Source organism: Physeter macrocephalus, chromosome 15 (genome assembly GCF_002837175.3).
Source record: "Physeter macrocephalus isolate SW-GA chromosome 15, ASM283717v5, whole genome shotgun sequence".
Classification (NCBI taxonomy): domain Eukaryota; kingdom Metazoa; phylum Chordata; class Mammalia; order Artiodactyla; family Physeteridae; genus Physeter; species Physeter macrocephalus.
The window spans coordinates 69,592,886-69,613,890 of NC_041228.1; the positions used below are offsets into that span (position 1 = coordinate 69,592,886).

General features: G+C 40.5%; 1 protein-coding gene across 3 annotated transcripts in view; it reads right to left on the reverse strand.

Moving 5' to 3' along the window:
- The window catches only part of MTFR1 (mitochondrial fission regulator 1), a 62,809-nt gene that overhangs the window by 4,941 nt on the left and 36,863 nt on the right, over positions 1-21,005 (reverse strand). For all 3 annotated transcript variants that reach the window (XM_024127025.2, XM_028500533.2, XM_028500532.2), the window contains exons 5-6: positions 4,754-4,989; positions 2,684-2,936 (exon numbers count right to left, since the gene is read on the reverse strand). In XM_024127025.2, the coding sequence (XP_023982793.1) occupies positions 2,684-2,936; positions 4,754-4,989 (489 nt within the window). The remainder of the gene's footprint in view (positions 1-2,683; positions 2,937-4,753; positions 4,990-21,005) is intronic.

Consider the following 21,005-nt stretch of genomic DNA (forward strand, 5'->3'; position numbering starts at 1 on the left):
TAAGAGACTACTACAAGCAACTCTATGCCAATAAAATGGACAACCTGGAAGAAATGGACAAATTCTTAGGTATAACCTTACAAGACTGAACCAGGAAGAAAAAGAAAATATGAACAGACCAATCACAAGTAATGAAATTGAAACTGTGATTAAAAATCTTCCAACAAACAAAAGTCCAGGACCCAATGGCTTCACAGGTGAATTCTATCAAAGATTTAGAGAAGAGGTAACGTCCATCCTTCTCAAACTCTTCCAAAAAACTGCAGAGGAAGGAATCCCAAACTCATTCTATGAGGCCACATACACATACTACAAAAAAAGAAAATTACAGACCAATATCACTGATGAATATGGATGCAAAAATCCTCAACAAAATACAAGCAAACAGAATCTAATAGTACATTAAAAGGATCATACACCATGATCAAGTGGGATTTATCCCAGGGATGCAAGGATTCTTCAATATATGCAAATCAATCAATGTGATACACCATATTAACAAGTTGGAGAAAACCACATATATGATCATCTCAATAGATGCAGAAAAAGTTTTGACAAAATTCAACACCCATTTATGATAAAAACTCTTCACAAAGTGGGCACAGAGGGAACCTACCTCAACATAATAAAGGCCATATACGACAAACCCACAGCAAACATCATTCTCAATGGTGAAAAACTGAAAGCGTTTGCTCTAAGATCAGGAACAAGACAAGGATGTCCACTCTCGCCACTATTATTCAACATCATTTTGGAAGTCCTAGCCACAGCAATCAGAGATTAAAAAGAAATAAAAGGAATACAAATTGGAAAAGAAGTAAAACTGTCAGTGTTTGCCGACAACACAGTACTATACATAGCGAATCCTAAAGATGCCACCAGAAAACTACCAGAGCTAATGAATGGTAAAGTTGCAGGATACAAAATTAATGCACAGAAATCTCTTGCATTTCTATACACTAATGATGAAAAACCTGAAAGAGAAATTAAGGAAAAACACTCCCATTTACCACTGCAAGAAAAAGAATAAAATACCTAGGGAGACAAAAGACCTGTATGCAGAAAACTGTAAGACACTGATGAAAGAAATTAAACATGATACAAACAGATGGAGACATATACCATGTTCTTGGATTGGAAGAATCAACACTGTGAAAATGACTACTACCCAAAGCCATCTACAGATTCAGTGCAATCCCTATCAAATTACCAATGGCATTTTTTACAGAACTAGAACAAAAAATCTTAAAATTTGTATGGAGACACAAAAGACCCCGAATAGCCAAAGCAGTCTCGAGGGAAAAAAATGGAGCTGGAGGAATCAGACTCCCTGACTTCAGACTATACTACAAAGCTACAGTAATCAAGACAATATGGTACTGGCACAAAAACAGAAATACAGATCAATGGAACAAGAGAGAAATCCCAGAGATAAACCCACACACCTATGGTCAACTTATCTATGACCAAGAAGGCAAGGATATACAATGGAGGAAAGACAGTCTCTTCAATAAGTGGTTCTGGGAAAACTGGACAGCTACATGTAAAAGAATGAAATTGAAACACTCCCTAACACCATACACAAAAATAAACTCAAAATGGATTAGAGACCTAAATGTAAGACCAGACACTACAAAACACTTAGAGGAAAACATAGGAAGAGCACTCTTTGACATAAATCACAGCAAGATCTTCTTTGATCTGCCTCCTAGAGTAATGGAAATAAAAACAAAAATGAACAAATGGGACCTAAGGAAACTAAAAACAAGACAAAAAGTAAACCCTAAGAATGGGAGAAAATATCTGCAAATGAATCAACGGACAAAGGATTAATCTCCAAAATATATAAACAGCTCATGCAGCTCAATATTAAAAAAACAAACAACCCAATCCAAAAATGGGCAGAAGACCTAAATAGACATTTCTCCAAAGAAGACATACAGATGGCCAAGAAGCACATGAAAAGCTGCTCAACATCACTAATTATTAGAGAAATACAAATCAAAACTACAATGAGGTATCACCTCACACCAGTCAGAATGGGCATCATCAGAAAATCTACAAACAACAAAGGCTGGAGAGGGTGTGCAATCCCACTACTGGGCAAATACCCAGAGAAAACCATAATTCAAAAAGACACATGCACCCCAGTGTTCATTGCCGCACTATTTACAACAGCCAGGACGTGGAAGCAACCTCAATGCTCACTGACAGACGAATGGATAAAGAAGATGTGGTACATATATAGAATGGAATATTACTTAGCCATAAAAAGGAACGAAACTGAGTCATTTATAGAGATGTGGATGAATCTAGAGACTGTCATACAGAGTGAAGTAAGTCAGAAAGAGAAAAACAAATATCATACATTAACGCATATATGTGGAACCTAGAAAAATGGTGCAGATGAACCGGTTTGCACAGCAGAAATTGACACACAGATGTAGATAACAAACGTATGGACACTAAGGGGGAAAAGTGGCAGGGGGTGGTGGGGGTGGTGTGATTAATTGGGAGATTGCGACTGACATGTATTCACTGCTGTGTATAAAATGGATAATAAGAACCTGCTGTATAAAAAAAATTAAGAAAATTCAAAAATTAAAAAAAAAAGAAACCTAGTACTTGGTTTTAGGCATAAAAAAATCAAGGGAAGTGAGAAAGAAGGCAAATGTATCCTCACCTTTTTACTGACCGAAGTTTCACGCTGTTCATGTCTTTAAGGATCTCCAGCATATTTGGCATATCAGATTTCTTTGGACTGCTCTTGACTGAAGTCTTTCCAGCACAGGCGTTTTTCTCTCTTCGATCTCTAATCAGATCAATAGCAGATGTGCTTTGGTGGAGCCCTGACGGAGGGAGGGGAGGTGGTGGAGGGGGAGCTGGCGGGACAGAGGGTGGCGCTGTGGCAATGGATGCCGTAGATTCTAAGTCACCTACAGAAACAAGGGAAAGTCAGTTTGATCCTGCTGGTAATAGGCAAATAAACTATTTTAAAAGCAACATTATGTTAAGGACTTTATATCTGAAAACAGTATCCTTAAAAAGAATCGAAGTTACGTAAGTAGAAAGGAAGTTTCAGTTACTTGGTTGGAATCTAAATGCCTGCATCTCAGTCACTGTATCATTTAATCCCAAACTCTCCAGATGGAAACATTCCATTTAACTTAACAGGGCGCTTTTGTGATCTCCAGTGTTCAAGTGTGACTGCTACCAAGTGTGTAGCTACTTTTAGATGAAACAGAGCATCTGTACTGCAAACATAACTATCTTCAGTATATACAGTTTGACAATTTAGTACTAAAGTATTTGAAAAAACCATTTGATACATTTGTGGTTCTTTTTAAGTATATTTACATAGAAGATTTAATTGAGCATTAACTAGAATGTGCATTGACCAAAGTGTGTTTAAAGTTTTAGATTTATTGTTGAAAAAATTTCTGGGAGGAAAAAAAAAGTTATAGTTAATTTCCAAAACAAGAAGTAACCAAAAGTTAACGTGGCTCTAAAACAAGGACCTAAAAATTCATCTTTCTGCATAATTGGAGATTAGAGAGTTGTTTTGGGGGTGAACTATATTAATTAGGGGGAACTCGACGCACACGAGTTTTGCTCAAGGGATTTGGATTGTAAATAGAAGTCTAACATAAATCCCCAAATTATCTCACAATTTACAGCAGTTTTCTAGTCTGCCAGAAGAGGGAGGTAAAGCAAGAGAAATGTAATTCATAGGTTAAAAAGAAAAGGGCAGGACTTTGGTTTTTCATAAGTTACGTGCAGATTTCACTTAAGTAACACCAGGTGCGGGGAGTGCACTCACCCTCTGCCCATCTTGGCCTGACCCAGGTTGGATGAGGTTTCCTCGTGGGGTTAAACTCTAGGACCACAAGCAAAGTGGCTCAGAGGCAGAGTAACTGTCCTATCCTTTAACCTTTAGAGTTGGCTTATGCTGAGTTTCGCCAGGACTCAGGGAACAACACTCGGAAAAACAACCACTACCGACCAACAGGTTAATGGGCTAGGATTTCAAGGCTATAGTTTCTTCTCCAAAGTGACAGTGCCACACAAATAAAAGCAACAGTAGTAGTCGAGGAGTCAAAGGACCTGAATTCAGTTTCCACTCGGGGCAAGAGGGAGAAAAATGACTATTGAATAGCTACTATGTGCTGAAGGTATTGTATATAATCTCCACGTTTACTCCCTACCATAGGTAACTACTATCCCCCCCATTTTAGAGCAGGAAAGGGAGGTAGAAAGGCCAAGGACTTGCCTCAGGACATGTAGGTCAGTAAACAGCACTCAACCCTGTCAGGGTGTTTTTTGCAATTACCTCCTGTCTGATGTGAATGGTGCCATTATCGCAAACAACTAAGTTTACCACAGCATTCACATGAGAAGCAATTCAACTGTATCAATGTGTGTATATGTTGTGTTTTCAAAATACACTCATCATCCTGACAGCATTAAGACTGTTCAAAACAAACAAAAACTACTTAACCTTGACTGGGTCTTGTACTGGACAATGCAAAGGACTGACCCCTGATTTTCCAACAAGCCCAATGGCTGTTACTTTTTTTTTTTTTTTTTAAACTTTTATTGTAATATAGTTGATTTACAATGTTGTGTTAGTTTCAGGTGTACAGCAAAGTGATTCAGTTACACTTCTATATATATGTTGTTTTTTTCTTTTCAAATTAGTGGCATTCTCCTAATTTCCAGTTTGCTGGTTAAAACAAATGTAGGACTTCCAGACCTGCACTGAGGTTTTGCTGTTCTTGGAGGGTCACAATTTTGGCAATCTGAGCTCTGAGGGCAGCAAGCTCGCTTTCGAGGGCACAGATCTTCTGCAGTGCTTCCTCGTTGGCCAGTGTCATGGTCCGCAGTGGAGGCTCTTCTGAAGACAGGTTTGGTAAGGAAAACTGCCTGCCTGGGGGCTTCTCAAAGAAAGGAAGATCATCCTGAAGGGGTTGCCTTGACCGGATCTCTATCCTGCAAGGAAGACAGAAGGTTGGCTGTCACAGGCTTTATTAGGGAATATAAAAAATCATCATTTCAAAGTTAATCAGAACACAGCAGAACCTGACATCTGAGAACCACTTTTCAGGCTGACCTTACATAAAACCCCTGCTGTAAGTTTCAAAACAGCAAAGCACTTATCAACCTGATGTGGATACACACCACACCAGGTTTCTGTTGGCATCATTCTTCTTAATCTTTATCTCTACATTATATGCACAAGCCAGCACTATCCGGAGGAATCACAGATTCCAACAATGTTTTTGCTAATTCATGTTTTGTTTTGGTGGTTTGAACTAAGGTGATGCAACTTTTAATGCTGTTAAAAATGGTAAACTGGGACTTCCCTGGTGGTGCAGTGGATAAGACTCCACGCTCCCAATGCGGGGGGCCCGGGTTCGATCCCTGGTCAGGGAACTGGATCCCACATGCATGCTGCAACTAAGAGTTCGCATGCCACAACTAAGACCCAGTGCAACCAAATAAATAAATTTTTTTTTTAAAAAAAGGTAAACTAATTATTGGTTATATTTGACAATCAAATCAAATCAGTAATCCATTAGCCCTTCCCCAGGGTCTTGGTTTCTGCATTTTGATGTCCGTGTTTTCCACCTGTGATAGAATACACCAAACTGCAAGACACACTGTAACAACATGGGCCAAATTACAGCATAAGAAACTGAAAAGGGGGGGAAAAGTAATTATAATTGAACCCATGCAGTAATTATACAGATGGTCTCATTTTCACTTGAGCATAAAGAAAGGTTTTCTAATATGCACTGCTTCGTAGGTTGAGAATAAAATTCAGATTTCAACTGTCAATTTATATATTTATCCATTTCCTCCTATTTTCTACAATTAGGTTTTTCCAGCCTCTAAGCCCTTTTCTCTTTTATCTTCATCCAGCTTTACTGTGGAATAATTGACAAATATTGTGTGTGTGTGTATATATATATATACACACACACACACACATATATACATATATATAGTACAGCATGATGATTTGTTAATGTGTATACATTTTGAAATAATCACCACAATCAAGTTAATTAACATATGGCAGTTTCCCTCACAGTCTCATGTGGTCATGTGACCGAGCTGGGTCTGACAAGATGGTGAACCACCTCGGAAGGCTGCTTAGAGGGCAGTGACTCAACTCTACAAGAAAGAAAGTCCTTTCATCTCTAGCCCCGCCCACTTTTCCTGCTCCTGAGAGCCTTGAGAGTCGCTGAAGGCCAGAAGCTAACCTTGACAGGAAAGCCAAAGCTAAGGATGGCAAAGAGCCTGGCTGGTCCCTGAGGACACAGTGGAGCCACTGTCAGCTTCAGACTATCCACTCTGGATGTTTCTGACTTGAGAAAAATAAACTTCCATCGCCATTATTTGGGGCTTCTGGTTGATGTAGTCAAACTTAGATTGACTGTTATAATATTCACCAACGTTATACTGTATTTCAGTTTTCCTTTAACTGAATACTGCTATTTTATTGTTGCTTGAGAGCTATGATAATTTATTCTACCTAGTGTCTGAATGAATGAATTCTTGGACCTAAATTTAGCTTTTGGTATTTTGCACTGAATTCAGCTGTTTTTCTTCATATCTAATTTTGATTAAGCCCTGTTAATTAAACTGTCATCCACAGAGGATGCTTGCAAATTGTTTTTTACCTGTAGTATTAATTATTAAACAAAAATATTTGGAGAATAAATGTCCTCATTATTGCCTAACCCTATTACCTAGCTAGCAATCAACTTTAATAATACTAACCTCATTCACTTTATTTAATTTGGAATATCTGTGGGGTAGGGAAATATATTGGACTTGCAAAGCTTTAATTACCATTTCCTTTCTTACCCCACACTGGGAAGAAACAGGTGATGAAACGTCTAAAAAAAGTACATGACGATTAAACAAAGGTAAAAACTTTTATAAGAAACAATACCAATGCTCTGATTAAATACATTAATATGTTCATTGAAAGATATGTTATATAAGTTCAGATGCATGTGCTCTCTAATCAACCTGCAATAAAGAAAGTAATTTTAATAAGACATTAAAATTTTTTTTAATCACTATGGCTTTTTGTTAATATAACAGACTGAATTTTGATTTCTACTTACCTTTCATAGGGTAGGTCAAATAATTTCATTAAACGTCTCTATACAATAAACACATTAAATTACAAGAAGACAGAAATTAGTCTACTGAAGTTTTTTGGGGGGAGGATATTTACATAGAGTAATTTTATTTAATCAGTATAATGTCAAATATTTAATATGCTTCCTCAACTATATTCTTGACAACTGTTTAATAAAACATATTAAAACACTACTTTTAAAATAGTGTTTTAGGGCTTCCCTGGTGGCGCAGGGGTTGAGAGTCCGCCTGCCGATGCAGGGGACACGGGTTCGTGCCCCAGTACGGGAGGATCCCACATGCCGCGGAGCAGCTGGGCCCGTGAGCCAGGGCCGCTGAGCCTGCGCGTCCGGAGCCTGTGCTCCGCAACGGGAGAGGCCACAGCAGTGAGAGGCCCACGTACCACAAAAAAAATAATTTAAAAAAAAAAGTGTTTTAAAGTACTATTTTTAAAATACTACTTTTTGAAAGAACTAAGGAAACCACTGGTAGATAGAATACTGGCAAAGACAGAATTCTAGTCCTGAGAAAAGATCTGGGTAAAATATAGAAATCTCAAATAAATGTACAATTAAAGTATCACACTTGTTCAAAACAACAGTGGAGAAAGAAGGAAGACTACTAGTAGGAACGGAGACTGGGGGTCTCGAGCGGAGGCTGGATCAGAAGCAGAGAGCTCTCAGGACAGGGGACAGATGCCCTCACCACAGGCAGCCAAGGTGGAGCATCTGGAGGGTGACGACTGGATGGAAGTGGAGCTGAGCAGAGAGAAGCACGAGAGCCTGGAGGTAAAGACTCATCTCTACCCGCTCCCGTCTCCCATTTTCCATGAAAGTTGGATTTTGCTTTGTTTATCTAAACTTACCTAAGAGAATGAATATTTTATTGGGAATGTAAGCAAGGATGATGATTGGTTTTCATATTATGTATGAGTGCAGAGGTTTCATAAACTCTATAACAGCAAATAAAGATAAATTTTGAACAAAAAAATGATGTTATAATAACTTTTTTAAAGAACTCGTACTCACTTTAGTAGTGAGTATACCCTCCCAGATCACAGGATCCAAAAGTATTATATGCTTTCACGTTTGTTTTACCACTTAAGTAAGCCAATCGTCTAATCCCAGGAACATTTACACTTCGATACCCAGAACTGGAACAAGACAATAGGGCGATTTGGATTAAGAGATCAACTACAAGACATGTTTGAACAGCTTCCTTTCTTTAAGATATCTTCCAGCCAGAATACACTGTAAGAGGAAATTAACGAATACTTAACAGCAAACTACACTGTTTAAGAAAAATAAGAATTAAGCTTCTACCTCTCCCCATAACTCTTCCAGATGAATTCTATCCTTTTGTTTTTGCATCTACTGAGAATTAAGGGATAAGCACTCATTAATCTTGAAAACCAGTGTGCCAGGGTTAAGAGGAAAAAAGTTTAGGACCTTTAGCAAAACGATTTAAGTAACAGTGTCAGATCATCTATATTTTATATGTCTATACTATTTTTATAACTTTGGTATAGATTCTGCATTTCCCTGTGTGAAGTACTGTTGACAGCTATGGGTTCAAACAAATTATAGGAAATGTGGAAGTTTAAATGTGGATTTTTAGAAGCTGGAAAAGGAAAATAATCCTGAAATGATCATGTGTTCTCAAAGACACAGAAAGATTTGACATTTACAGAAGCTTGAGAACCAAAGGCAAAAAAATAAGAGTTGCTCTGTAACATTCTTATATATGGAAAAGCTTAGGTTTTATGAAAATTCTCATACATGTCCCTTCCTTTAAAACTATAAACACACACACACCCTTTTCCCACAGACATCTGTTTTATAAGGCAGTCTACAAATAACTCGTTCTCAGAACCAATCTGTTTTGCCATCCTTCAGAATACGAGGCTATTAAAGAGCTAGAATATAGAGGCAAAAGTAATTCAAACTAAGAAATGCTCTTTTCTACTAAATTTGTGTGTAATTCAGAGAAATTTTAAGAAAACAAATATAAAAAACAAAAGAGGCGTCAAGTACGGATGTCCCAAAAGCAAAAGACAAACAGCCAAAGTATGATTGTTTCTTAAAAATACTGTCTGCCGCAGACCTACTAGAGAATGGACTTGAGGACACGGGGAGGGGGAAGGGTAAGCTGGGACGAAGTGAGAGAGTGGCATGGACATATATACACTACCAGATGTTAAAATAGATGGCTAGTGGGAAGCAGCCACATAGCACGGGGAGATCAGCTTGGTGCTTTGTGTCCACCTAGAGGGGTGGGATAGGGAGGGTGGGAGGGAGATGCAAGAGGGAAGAGATGTGGGAACATATGTATATGTGTAACTGATTCACTTTGTTATACAGCAGAAACTAACACACCATTGTAAAGCAATTATACTCCAATAAAGCTGTTAAAAATACGGTCTGCATACTGACTTGTGCTGGCGAGATTTCCACCCTTTTTGTTTGATTTGGCTCTGAAGTGCCTTATGGCACAGGATGCAGGATCCCCTTCAGAGTACCATCCACACGAAGTGTCTGGCTCGCTTACCTTTTCAATGTTAGTATCGAGGGCAGCCACTCTGAAGTACAACATACACAGACATGAAGGGCTTTTTAAGCTCCACTATTTTAAAGAAAATCCTCAATTAAATATAATGTACCTCTGGGGTCCTTTCCCCTTACCTCACAGTTAATGAAAACTCAAAATCTGAGACTGTTTTAAATGAGCCCAGTGCCCTGTGAAAGGTGGTATTCCCCGGATGACGTTTATTGACTCTCCCTCACTGTTTTAGTTGCGAATAGCTTAGAAAGGTACAGAAATACATGCTGTTGTCAACAGGGTGCAGAGAAGGGGGGAAAACTGGTCATTTAGTTCCCTGAAAGCACAAAGGTGGGTAGAAGGCTAACAGTATTCTTCAAAGTGAGCAAATAGCTGGATAAAGACAACTGGACCAGGGAAATTATCCTGAGGGAAGTAAGCCATGAAAGGACCACAGGGGGAACAGGCAGGGCTGTCGTGAGGCTGCAGAGCCAGATGGCTGGTGGGACTCATCGCCTATTCTAGATGCTGTGCAACACAAGTCTCTTGTTTTGTATTTTAAAAGCTGGATCTTCCTATGAGTGATATTTCGTGGCAATGACATTTCTTCCTTGAATGCAGTACTGTACTGATGTACATTGTTAGTTCATGTCTAGTGTCAAATACTTGAGATTAAAATGGAAATGAATAACACCTGCTGTCTGCTGTGCTGTGAGTAGGAAACCGTCTTGCCCTGGTCCTGTGTCTCCTGGTCTACACTGGCACCTGTGGCACTGTGGCCAGCCTGCTTGCTTGCTGGGTCATTTCCTCTGGAGTCTTGTTACTCACCGTCATCCTCTGTGAGGTTGGGGTTCTTCCCCGACACTCCTTAAAAAACAGCACATTCCATTTTACACTTGATATCTTTAGTCAAAGGCTTCAGTCTCACTTTATTCACTATTCTTATATCAGATTTTTGTAAATACATTCATCTTAACTCATTCGATTACAAACATTCTGGTATAAGAAAAAGGGCTACCTCAAATACTTTCAAATCCTATGAACCTGTAAATTTTTATTTAATACATACTCAGTTTGATATGTACGTGGGCACTAAGAATTAGATACAATTAGAAATTAACATATTAATAAAGAATGAACAAAGTGGAGTTAAACTTGAAACATTTCAACATTCCTTAAATAATGTTCTACTCCAGGGAGAAAATATGTGCAAATGATGGGACCGACAAGGGTTTAATTTCCAAAATATACGAACAGCTCATAAAACTCAACAACAAAAACACAACCCAAATGAAAAATGGGCAGAAGACCTAAAGAGACATTTCTCCAAAGAAGGCATACAGATGGTCAACAGGCACATGGAAAGATGTTCAACATCCCTTATTATTAAAGAAATGCAAATCAAAACTACAATGAGATACCACCTCACATCAATCAGAATGGCCATCATTAAAAAGTCTACAAATAACAAATGCTGGAGGGGCTTTCCCTGGTGGTCCAGTGGTAAAGAATCCGCCTTGCAATGCAGGGGACGTGGGTTTGATCCCTGGTCGGGGAACTAAGATTCCCACATGCTGCAGGGCAACTAAGCCCACACACCACAGCTACTGAGCTTGTGCACCTCAATGAGAGAGCCTGTGTGCCACAAACTACATAGCCCATGCTCCCTGGAGCCCGCACACCACAACTAGAGAGAAGCCCACATGCTGCAACTAACACCCAACACAGCCAAAAATACATACATACATACATACGTACATAAATAAATGCTGGAGAGGGTGTGGAGAAAAGGGGACCCTCCTACACTGTTCGTGGGAATGTAAATTGGTGCAGCCACTACGTAAAACAGTATAGAGGTTCCTTAAAAAACTAAAAATAGAGCTGACACATGATACAGCAATGCCACTCCTGGGCATATATCCAGAGAAAACTCTAATTCAAAAAGATACACGCACCCCTATGTTCATAGCAGCACTATTCACAATAGCCAAGACATGGAAACAGCCTAAATGCCCATCAACAGATGAATGGATAAAAAAGATGTGGTATATATATACAATGGAATACTACTCAGCCATAAAAAAAGAATGAAATGATGCCATTTGCAGCAAAATGGGTGGACCTAGAGGTTATCATACAAAGTGAAGTATGTCAGAAAGAGAAAGACAAATACCATGACATCACTTATACATGGAATCTAAAATATGACACAAATGAACTATCTATGAAACAGAAACAGACTCACAAGAAAACAGGCTTGTGGTTGCCAAGGGGGAGAGGGGGTGAGGAAGGGATGGAGTGGAAATTTGGGGTTAGCAGATACAAACTGGTATATATAGAATGGATAAACAACAAGGTCCCACGGTATAGCACAGGGAACTATATTCAATATCCTGGGACAAACCATAATGGAAAAGAATGTAAAAAAGAAATGTATGTATATGTATAACTGAATCACTTCGCTATACAGCAGAAATTAACACACTGTAAATCAACTATACGTCAAAATTTTTTTTAAAAATGTTATATTCCAAAAGCAATCAAAAACTTGATGACAGGGGCTTCCCTGGTGGCACAGTGGTTAAGAATCCACCTGCCAATGCAGGGGACACGGGTTCGAGCCCTGGTCTGGGAAGATCCCACATGCCATGGAGCAACTAAGCCCATGCACCACAACTATTGAGCATGCACTCTAGAGCCCGCGAGCCACAACTACCGAAACATGTGGGCCTAGAGCCCATGCTCCGCAACAAGAGAAGCCACCGCAGTGAGAAGCCCACACACCAGAACGAAGAGCAGCCCCCGCCTGACGCAACTAGAGAAAGCCGACATGCAGCAACGAAGGCCCAACACAGCCAAAAATAAATAAATTTATTTTTTAAAAAACACAAAACTTGATGACAATGCCTATGATGTCTGCTGGAAGCCAGAGATTATAGTCTTTAATTTCATCACACATAGTGCAAATGTTATGCTGTGTCTATGTCCAAAGACTACACATTCTCCATAGGCTACTATTATGAAAGAGAACAAGTTAATTATCTGAGACAAGACTATCAGTTATATTGATTCTTTCAAAGGATCTCAATGCTTCTTATAAAAATGAAGATTTCTTTCCAATCCTGAGGCCATTCTGTTAATTCAAAGGGAAATGAAAACGTGTACAGAACAGAAAAAAAAAAGAGGACTTACTTGTGCATGCCACTGTGCTATAAGTTTTCCCATGTTACCTTTCAAAATTCTCCCCTCAAAGTAGGTATTGGTACTTCCAATTTAGAGATGAAAAAACTGAAGTTCAGTGTATTTGAAAAAAAATCAATTGTACAATAACCAATTAATAAGGATTAATGTGTATGCCACATTCCCAGAGAGATAATACCGTAACACCTGTAACCAACAGTTACAGAAATGCCATCAACAAATTTCAAGGGAGAAATAAGAACAAATATATTGAATAGCTTTGGCTTTCATATAAATATAAATGTGACAGGCAGGGAAACACTCAAATGGCAATATATAAATCTTGAAAGTACTCTACTTCATATTATGTTTTTAAGATTTAAGTTACAAGTTTAAGCTATAAAAAATTGCCATGGAAATGCAGTTAATATCAAAATGACAGATGAAAAAAGACTCAAACTGCCTGGTAAGAGTACTAGTATTAAATAATTGTCAAGACAAAGTAAAATTCCATCAGCTTTCATCATTCTATTTTGTCCTATCGATTAAAATACATGATATGGTAAACCTGCTATCTCATCAATCTGTACAAAGCACACTTTATCTGGTATGTGAAACTGATCAAATAGAGCTTCCTCAAAGCTCCCGTCCTTAGGAAGATGGTGAGACTTAAATGTGTCAGCCTGTTTATCAGGATATCAGCCACAGGAACATAACACAGAGTACCTTTCCCAGCCATCTAGATTTATTATACACATCCACAGTTAATCACAACTGATGCAAAAGGTGATATAGCACCACAAAGCAAAACAAAAAGTCTGCCCAATCTCTCTAGTCACATGGGCCGTGTCATTAACCTTGGAACTCTGGGGCCACTTCCCACCTGTCTGTCGACTTCCTCCTCCAGAGCATCGCGCAAATCCAGCTGGGTCTCCTCTGTTTCCTTCTCACTTTGTTCAGGTTCAGATTATCTTTACCTAGAATGCTTCCAGGCACCTTCTCAAAGATCCTTTAGCCAATTACTTTCAACACCATAGACAAAATCCATTATCCAAATCCATTATGCCAACTCAATTACTCTAAAATCACAATCCCCATAATAGCTACCCCATAATGTCATATCAAGTACAAACATGACATTTGTGTGAAAAGCCCTTTAGAGACTTTTCTAGGAAGATGGAGCAAATGAACTTTTCACTATTCTTCCTCCTAACTAAAACTATAATCTCTGGACATCATATATAAAACAAATGTAAGAAGACTTTCGGACTTCCCTGGTGGTGCGGTGGTTAAGAATCCGCCTGCCAGTGCAGGGGACACAGGTTGAATCCCTGGTCTGGGAAGATCCCACATGCCATGGAGCAACTAAGCCCACATGCCACAACTACTGAGCCTGTGCACCACAACTACTGAGCCTGCGCTCTAGAGCCCGTGAGCCACAACTACTGAGCCCACATGCCACAACTGCCGAAGCCTGCAAGCTGTAGGGCCCATGTGCCACAACTACTGAAGCTCGCACACCTAGAGCCCATGCTCCACAACGAGAGAAGCCACGGCAATGAGCAGCCCACGCACCGCAACGAAGAGAAGCCCCCACTTGCCGCAACTAGAGAAAGCCTGCATGTAGCAACAAAGACCCAATGCAGGGGCTTCCCTGCTGGTGCAGTGGTTAAGAATCCACCTGCCAATGCAGGGGACATGGGTTCGTGCCCTGGTCTGGGAAGATCCCACACGCCACAGAGCAACTAAGCCCGTGCGCCACAACTACTGAGCCTGCATGCCTAGAGCCCATGCTCCACAACAAGAGAAGCCACTGCAGTGAGAAGCCCGTGCACTGCAACAAAGAGTAGCCCCTGCTTGCTGCAACTAGAGAAAGCCCACACACAGCAATGAAGACCCAACGCAGCCAAAAATTAATTAATTAATTTTTTAAAAAGACAATGCAGCAGAAAAATAAAGTTAAAAAAAAAAACAAGAAAAATAAAAGTGCAAAAAAAAGACTTTGAGGCAGAGAGAAGGCAGACTGAGTTGGACCTTGGGATCCAAAAGAAAAAGAAAAAAAAAAAAAAAAACCAGCATAAGAGTGAGTTCCTTGAGTTTCCTTTTACCTCATATATCCCAGACTGGGCGCTAGAGTAACAGGTAACCCAGAAATGCCAATGGATGCAGGGGAAAAAGTCTCAACAAAAGCCTGCTCTCTTAGCCAAAGGACCAAGAAAGGGGCAGTCTCCCACAATAGATAACTTATATAAAATAACTGCTCTACTCCAGCCAACATCACAGAAAACACTGCAGCCCCAACTCGACCAAGGAATGAAGGCTAACTTCCCTCCTTTCTAGGCTGTAATGAGATGCCTCAAACCCTACAAGATGGTGTCAGAGAAAGCAGGGACTTACTCACCTCCCTGTAAGACAGTGGAGACAATCTGGGGTGGGGTGTGGGGGCAGAATTACACCCCATCCAGCATCAATGAGGCAGCCTCTCCTATCTGCTAGGATGGTGCCCCAGGAGGCCTCGTGGGGAGCTGGGGCACCCACCGCCGCCCAGCAGTGATATGGAGCACTGCCCTGGGGGTGAATGGAGGCCGAGTGGGAAACCTGGACTTCTGCTCCCACCTGGTAGTAACAAGATGGCACTCACTCCTCCCTTGCTATTAGAGAAAGCCAGCTAAAAGAAAGAGCTGAAATAAGATCCAAAGTCTCAGATACTCAAAACATCTAGATTTCAATAAAATCACTCTTCATGCCAAGACCCAAAAAGAACACAAACTGAATGAAAAAAGACAATCAGTAGATGCCAACTCTGAGATGACAAGAGATGTTAGAATTATCTGACAGATTTTAAAGCAGCTATAATAAAAAGGCTTCATTTAGCAGCACTCTTGAAACAAATGAAAATAATAGTCTCAGCAAAAAAAAAAAAGGGGGGGTGGGGAACCAAATAAAACTTTTAGAACCAAAAAGTAAAATAACTGAAATAAAAAACACAACGGATAGGAACAAAAGCAGAATGGAGAAGACAGAGGGAAGAATCAGTGAACTGAGAGACAGAACAATAGAAATTATCCAATCTGGAAAACAAAAAATGAACCAACTAGCAAAAAACATGAGCAGAGTCTCGGTGACCTGTGTGGCTAAAACAGCAGATCTAATAATTGTGTCATTAGGGTCCCAGAAGGAGAGGAGTAAAATGGCAAGGCTGAAAAAGTACTTTAAAAAAATAATGGCAGGGCTTAGTTCCAGCCTGATGGGCATCGAAGGCAGGCCAGTCTGTGGCCAAACAACGAGGCCACATTGCAGCGGGACAGTGACGGCAACCACGCTGTGGGCCCCAGACAGGCGGGCAGACAAGATGGCAGAGTAGAAGGACTTGAACACACCTCCTCTCACGAAAACACCAAAATCACAACTAACTGCTGAACAAACATTGACAAAAAAGCGTGAACCCTACCAAAACAGATATTCAACATCCAAAGACAAAGAACAGGCCACAACGAAATGGTAGGAGGGGCGCATTCATGATACAATCAAATCCCATACCCACAAGGTGGGCAACGCACAAACTGGAAAGTAATTATATCACAGAGGTTCTCCCATAGGAGTGAGAGTTCTGAGCCCCACCGTCAGGCTCCCTAGTCAGGGGGTCTGGCATTGGGAGGAGCCCCCAGAGGATTTCGCTTTGAAGCCCAGCAGGGCTTGATCACAGGAACTCCACAGGACTCGAGGAAAGAGAAATCCTACTCTTGGAGGGCACACACAAGGTCTTGTGTGCACCAGAACCCAAGGAAAAATCAGTGACTTCAGAGGAGCCTGGGCCAGACCTACCTGCTGGTCTTAGAGGGTCTCCTGGGGAGGTGAGGAGGGCTGTAGCTCACTGTGGGGACAAGGACACTGGTGACAGAGATACCAGGGAGTACTCATTAGCATGAGCTCTACTGGAGGCTGCCATTTTGACACCAAGTCCTGGGCCATCCAACAGCCTGTAGGCTTCAGTGCTGGGACACCTCAGACCAAACAACCAACAGTGTGAAAACACACCACACGCATCAGCAGACAGGCTGCCTAAGTCTTTCTGAGCCCACAGCCACATCTAAACACACCCCTTGACATGGCCCTACCCACGAGAGGGACAAACCCACCAGTGGGCAGGCACCAGTCCCTCCAACCAGGAAGCCTGCAAAAGCCTCTAGACCAGCCTCACCCACCAGAGGGCAAACACCAGAAGCAAGAGGAACTACTATCCTGCAGCCTGCAGAACACAGACTGCAAACACAGAAAGTCTGACAAAATGAGACAGCAGAGGAATATGTTCCAGACAAAGGAACAAGATAAAACCCCAGAAGAACAAGTAAGTTAAGTGCAGATAGGCAACCTACCTGGAAAAGAATTCAGAGTAATGATAGTAAAGATGATCCAAGATCTCGGAAAAAGAATGGAGGCACGGACTCAGAAGATACAAGAAAAGCTTAACAAAGAGCTAGAAGATGTAAAGAACAAACAAACAATTGAACAATAACTGAAATCACAAATACACTAGAAGGAATCAATAGCAGAATAAATGAGGAAGAAAAACAGATAAGTGACCTGGAAGACAGAATGGTGGAAATCACTGCTGCAGAGCAGAATAAAGAAAAAAGAATGAAAAGAAATGAGGACAGTTTAAGAGACCTCTGGGACAACATTAAACACACCAACATTCACATTATAGAGGTCTCAGAAGAAGAGAGAGAGAAAGGGCCTAAGAAAATATTTGAAGAGATAAAGCTGAAAACTTCCCTAACATGGAACAGGAAAAAGTCACCCAAGTCCAGGAAGCACAGAGAGACCCATACAGGATAAACCCAAGGAGGAACACATCAAGAAACATATTATTCAAACTGACAAAAATTAAAGACACAGAGAAAATTTTAATATTAAAAGCAACAAGGGAAAAGCAACAAATAACATACAAGGGAATCCCCATAAGGTTATCACGTGTTTTTTCAGCAGAAACACTGCAGGCCACACGGAAGTGGCACAATATATTTAAAGTGATGAAAGGGAAAAACCTACAACCAAGAATACTCTACCCAGCAAGGCTCTCGTTAAGATTCGACAGAGAAATAAAAAGCTTTACAGACAAGCAAAAGCTAATAGAATTGAGCACCACCAAACCACTTTTATAATAAATGCTAAAGGAACTTCCCTAGGTGGAAAAGAAAAAGCCACAACTACAAACAAGAAAATTATGAATGGGAAAGCTCACCAGTAAAGGCAAAAATACAATAAAGGTAGGGAATCATCCACACACAAATCTGATATCAAAGCTAGTAATCTTGAAGAGAGTATAAATGCAGGATATTGGTAATGCATTTGAAATAAGAGAGCAGGAACTTAAACAGTCTTGTACACACATACTATGAGGTTTTGCTATACCAAACCCTCATAGTAACCACAAACCAGAAATCTACAATAGATATACACACAAAAAAAGAAACAGGAATCCAAACATAACACTGAAGATAGTCATCAAATCACAAGAGAACAAAAAAAAAAAGAAGTGAAGAAAAAAGACCTACAAAACCAAAAAAATTAACAAAATGACAATAAGAAGATATGTATCAGTAATTACCTTAAATATAAATGGATTAAATGCTCCAACCAAAAGACACAGACTGACTGAATGGATATAAAAACAAGACCCATATAATATACTGTCTACAAGAGACCCACTTCAGACCTAGAGACACATATGGACTAAAAGTGAGGGGACAGAAAAAGATATTCCACGCAAATGGAAATCAAAAGAAAGCTGGAGTAGAAATACTCTTATTAGACAAAATAGACTTTAACATAAAGTCTGTCACAAGAGACAAAGAAGGATACTACATAATAATCAAGGGACCAATCCAAGAAGATATAAAAATTGTAAATATATTGGGCTTCCCTGGTGGCGCAGTGGTTGAGAATCCGCCTGCCGATGCAGGGGACACGGGTTCGTGCCCCGGTCCGGGAAGATCCCACATGCCGCGGAGCGGCTGGGCCAGTGAGCCATGGCCACTGAGCCTGCGCATCCAGAGCCTGTGCTCCACAACGGGAGAGGCCATAACAGTGAGAGGCCCGTGTACCGCAAAAAAAAAAAAAAAAAAAAAAATTGTAAATATATACGCACCCAACAAAAAAGGATCTCAAAATATAAGGCAAATATTAACAGCAGGATGAAAGTAAAAGAATAGAAAAAGATATATTATGCAAACATTAACCAAAAAAAAAAACAGTTCTGATTATATTAATATTAAATAAAGTAGACTTAAGAGCAAACAAAATTATCAGACAGAAAGGGACATTATATTACAGTAAAAAGATAAAAGACACAGCAATCCTAAATATGTATGCACCAAACAATAGACCTCCAAAATATGAAAAGCAAAAGCTGATAGAAAAGAAAGGAGAAATACACAAATCCACAAATACAGTGGGAGACTTCAACACCCCCTTTTCAACAACTGTTAGAACAAACAGAAAATCAAGAATGATACAGAAGAATTTACCAACACCATCAACCAACAAGTTCTATTTAACATTTATAGGACATTCCACTAACAACAAGAGTACACATTCTTTCCTAGTACCCATAGAACATAAACCAAAATGGTCCATATCCTTGGGCCATTAAAAAAAACCTCAACAAATTTTTAAAGAATGGAAATATACCCTTCAACAACACAGGGGTTAGGGGCTCCAACCCTCCCCACAGTCCCAAATCTGCATATAAATTAAAGTCTGCCCTCTATATCTGCAGTTCCTCAGCATCCACAGTTCTGCACCTGCAGATTCAACCAACCTCAAATTGTGTAGGACTATAGTACTTACTAGAGAAAAACATCTGGATGTAAGTGTGAACACACAGTCCAAACCTGTGTTACTCAAGGATCAACTGTATACAGTTTATGTCCTCTGACCACAACAGAATCAAACTAGAACTCAATAACCAAAAAATAATAGCAAAATTTCCAAACATTTGGAAACCAAACAACAAACTTCTAACTTCAACAGTTAAAAGAAGTTGTCTCAAGGGAAAGTTAAAACTACAATGAACTGAATTAAAATAACAATATATCAAAATTTGTGGGATGCAGCTAAAAGCAGTGTTGAGAAGGAAGTTTACAGCACTAAATGCTTATATCAGAAAAAGAGGATTTGGTTCAGGATGGTGGAGTAGAAGGACGTGCTCTCACTCCCTCTTGCAAGAGCACCGGAATCACAACTAACTGCTGAACAATCAGCGACAGGAAGACTGTCGACAGGAGGTCGTCCACAGGAAGTCTTCGACAGGAAGACTCTGGAACTCACCAGAAAAGATAGCCCACATCCAAAGACAAAGGAGAAGCCACAATGAGATGGGAGGGGGCAGGGCACAATCACAATAAAATCAAATCCCATAACTACTGGGTGGGTGACTCACAAACTGGAGAACGCTTATACCACAGAAGTCCACCCACTGGAGTGAAGGTTCTGAGCCCCATGTCAAGCTTCCCAACCTGAGGGTCTGGCAACGGGAGAAGGAATTCCTAGAGAATCAGACTTTTAAGGCTAGCGGGATTTGATTGCAGGACTTCGACAGGACTGGGGGAAACAGAGACTCCACTCCTGGAGGGCACACACAAAGTAGTGGGCGCATCGGGACCCAGGGGAAGGAGCAGTGACCCCGGGAGAGACTGAACCAGACCTACCTGCTAGTGTTGGAAGGTCTCCTGCAGAGGTGGGGGGGTGGCTCTGTTTCACCATGGGGACAAGGACAGTGGCAGCAGAAGTTCAGGGAAGTACTCCTTGGTGTGAGCCCTCCCAGAGTCTGTCATTAGCCCCACCAAAGAGCCCAGGTAGGCTCCACTGTTGGGTCGCCTCAGGCAAAACAACCAACAGGGAGGGAACCCAGCCCCACCCATCAACAGGCAAGTGGAATAGTTTTACTGAGCTCTGCCTGCCACAGCAACAGTCAGCTCTACCCACCACCAGAGCCTCTCATCAAGCCTCTTAGATAGCCTCATCCACCAGAGGGCAGACAGCAGAAGCAAGAAAAACTACAGTCCTGCAGCCTGTGGAACAAAAACCATATTCACAGAAAGACAGACAAGATGAAAAGGCAGAGGACT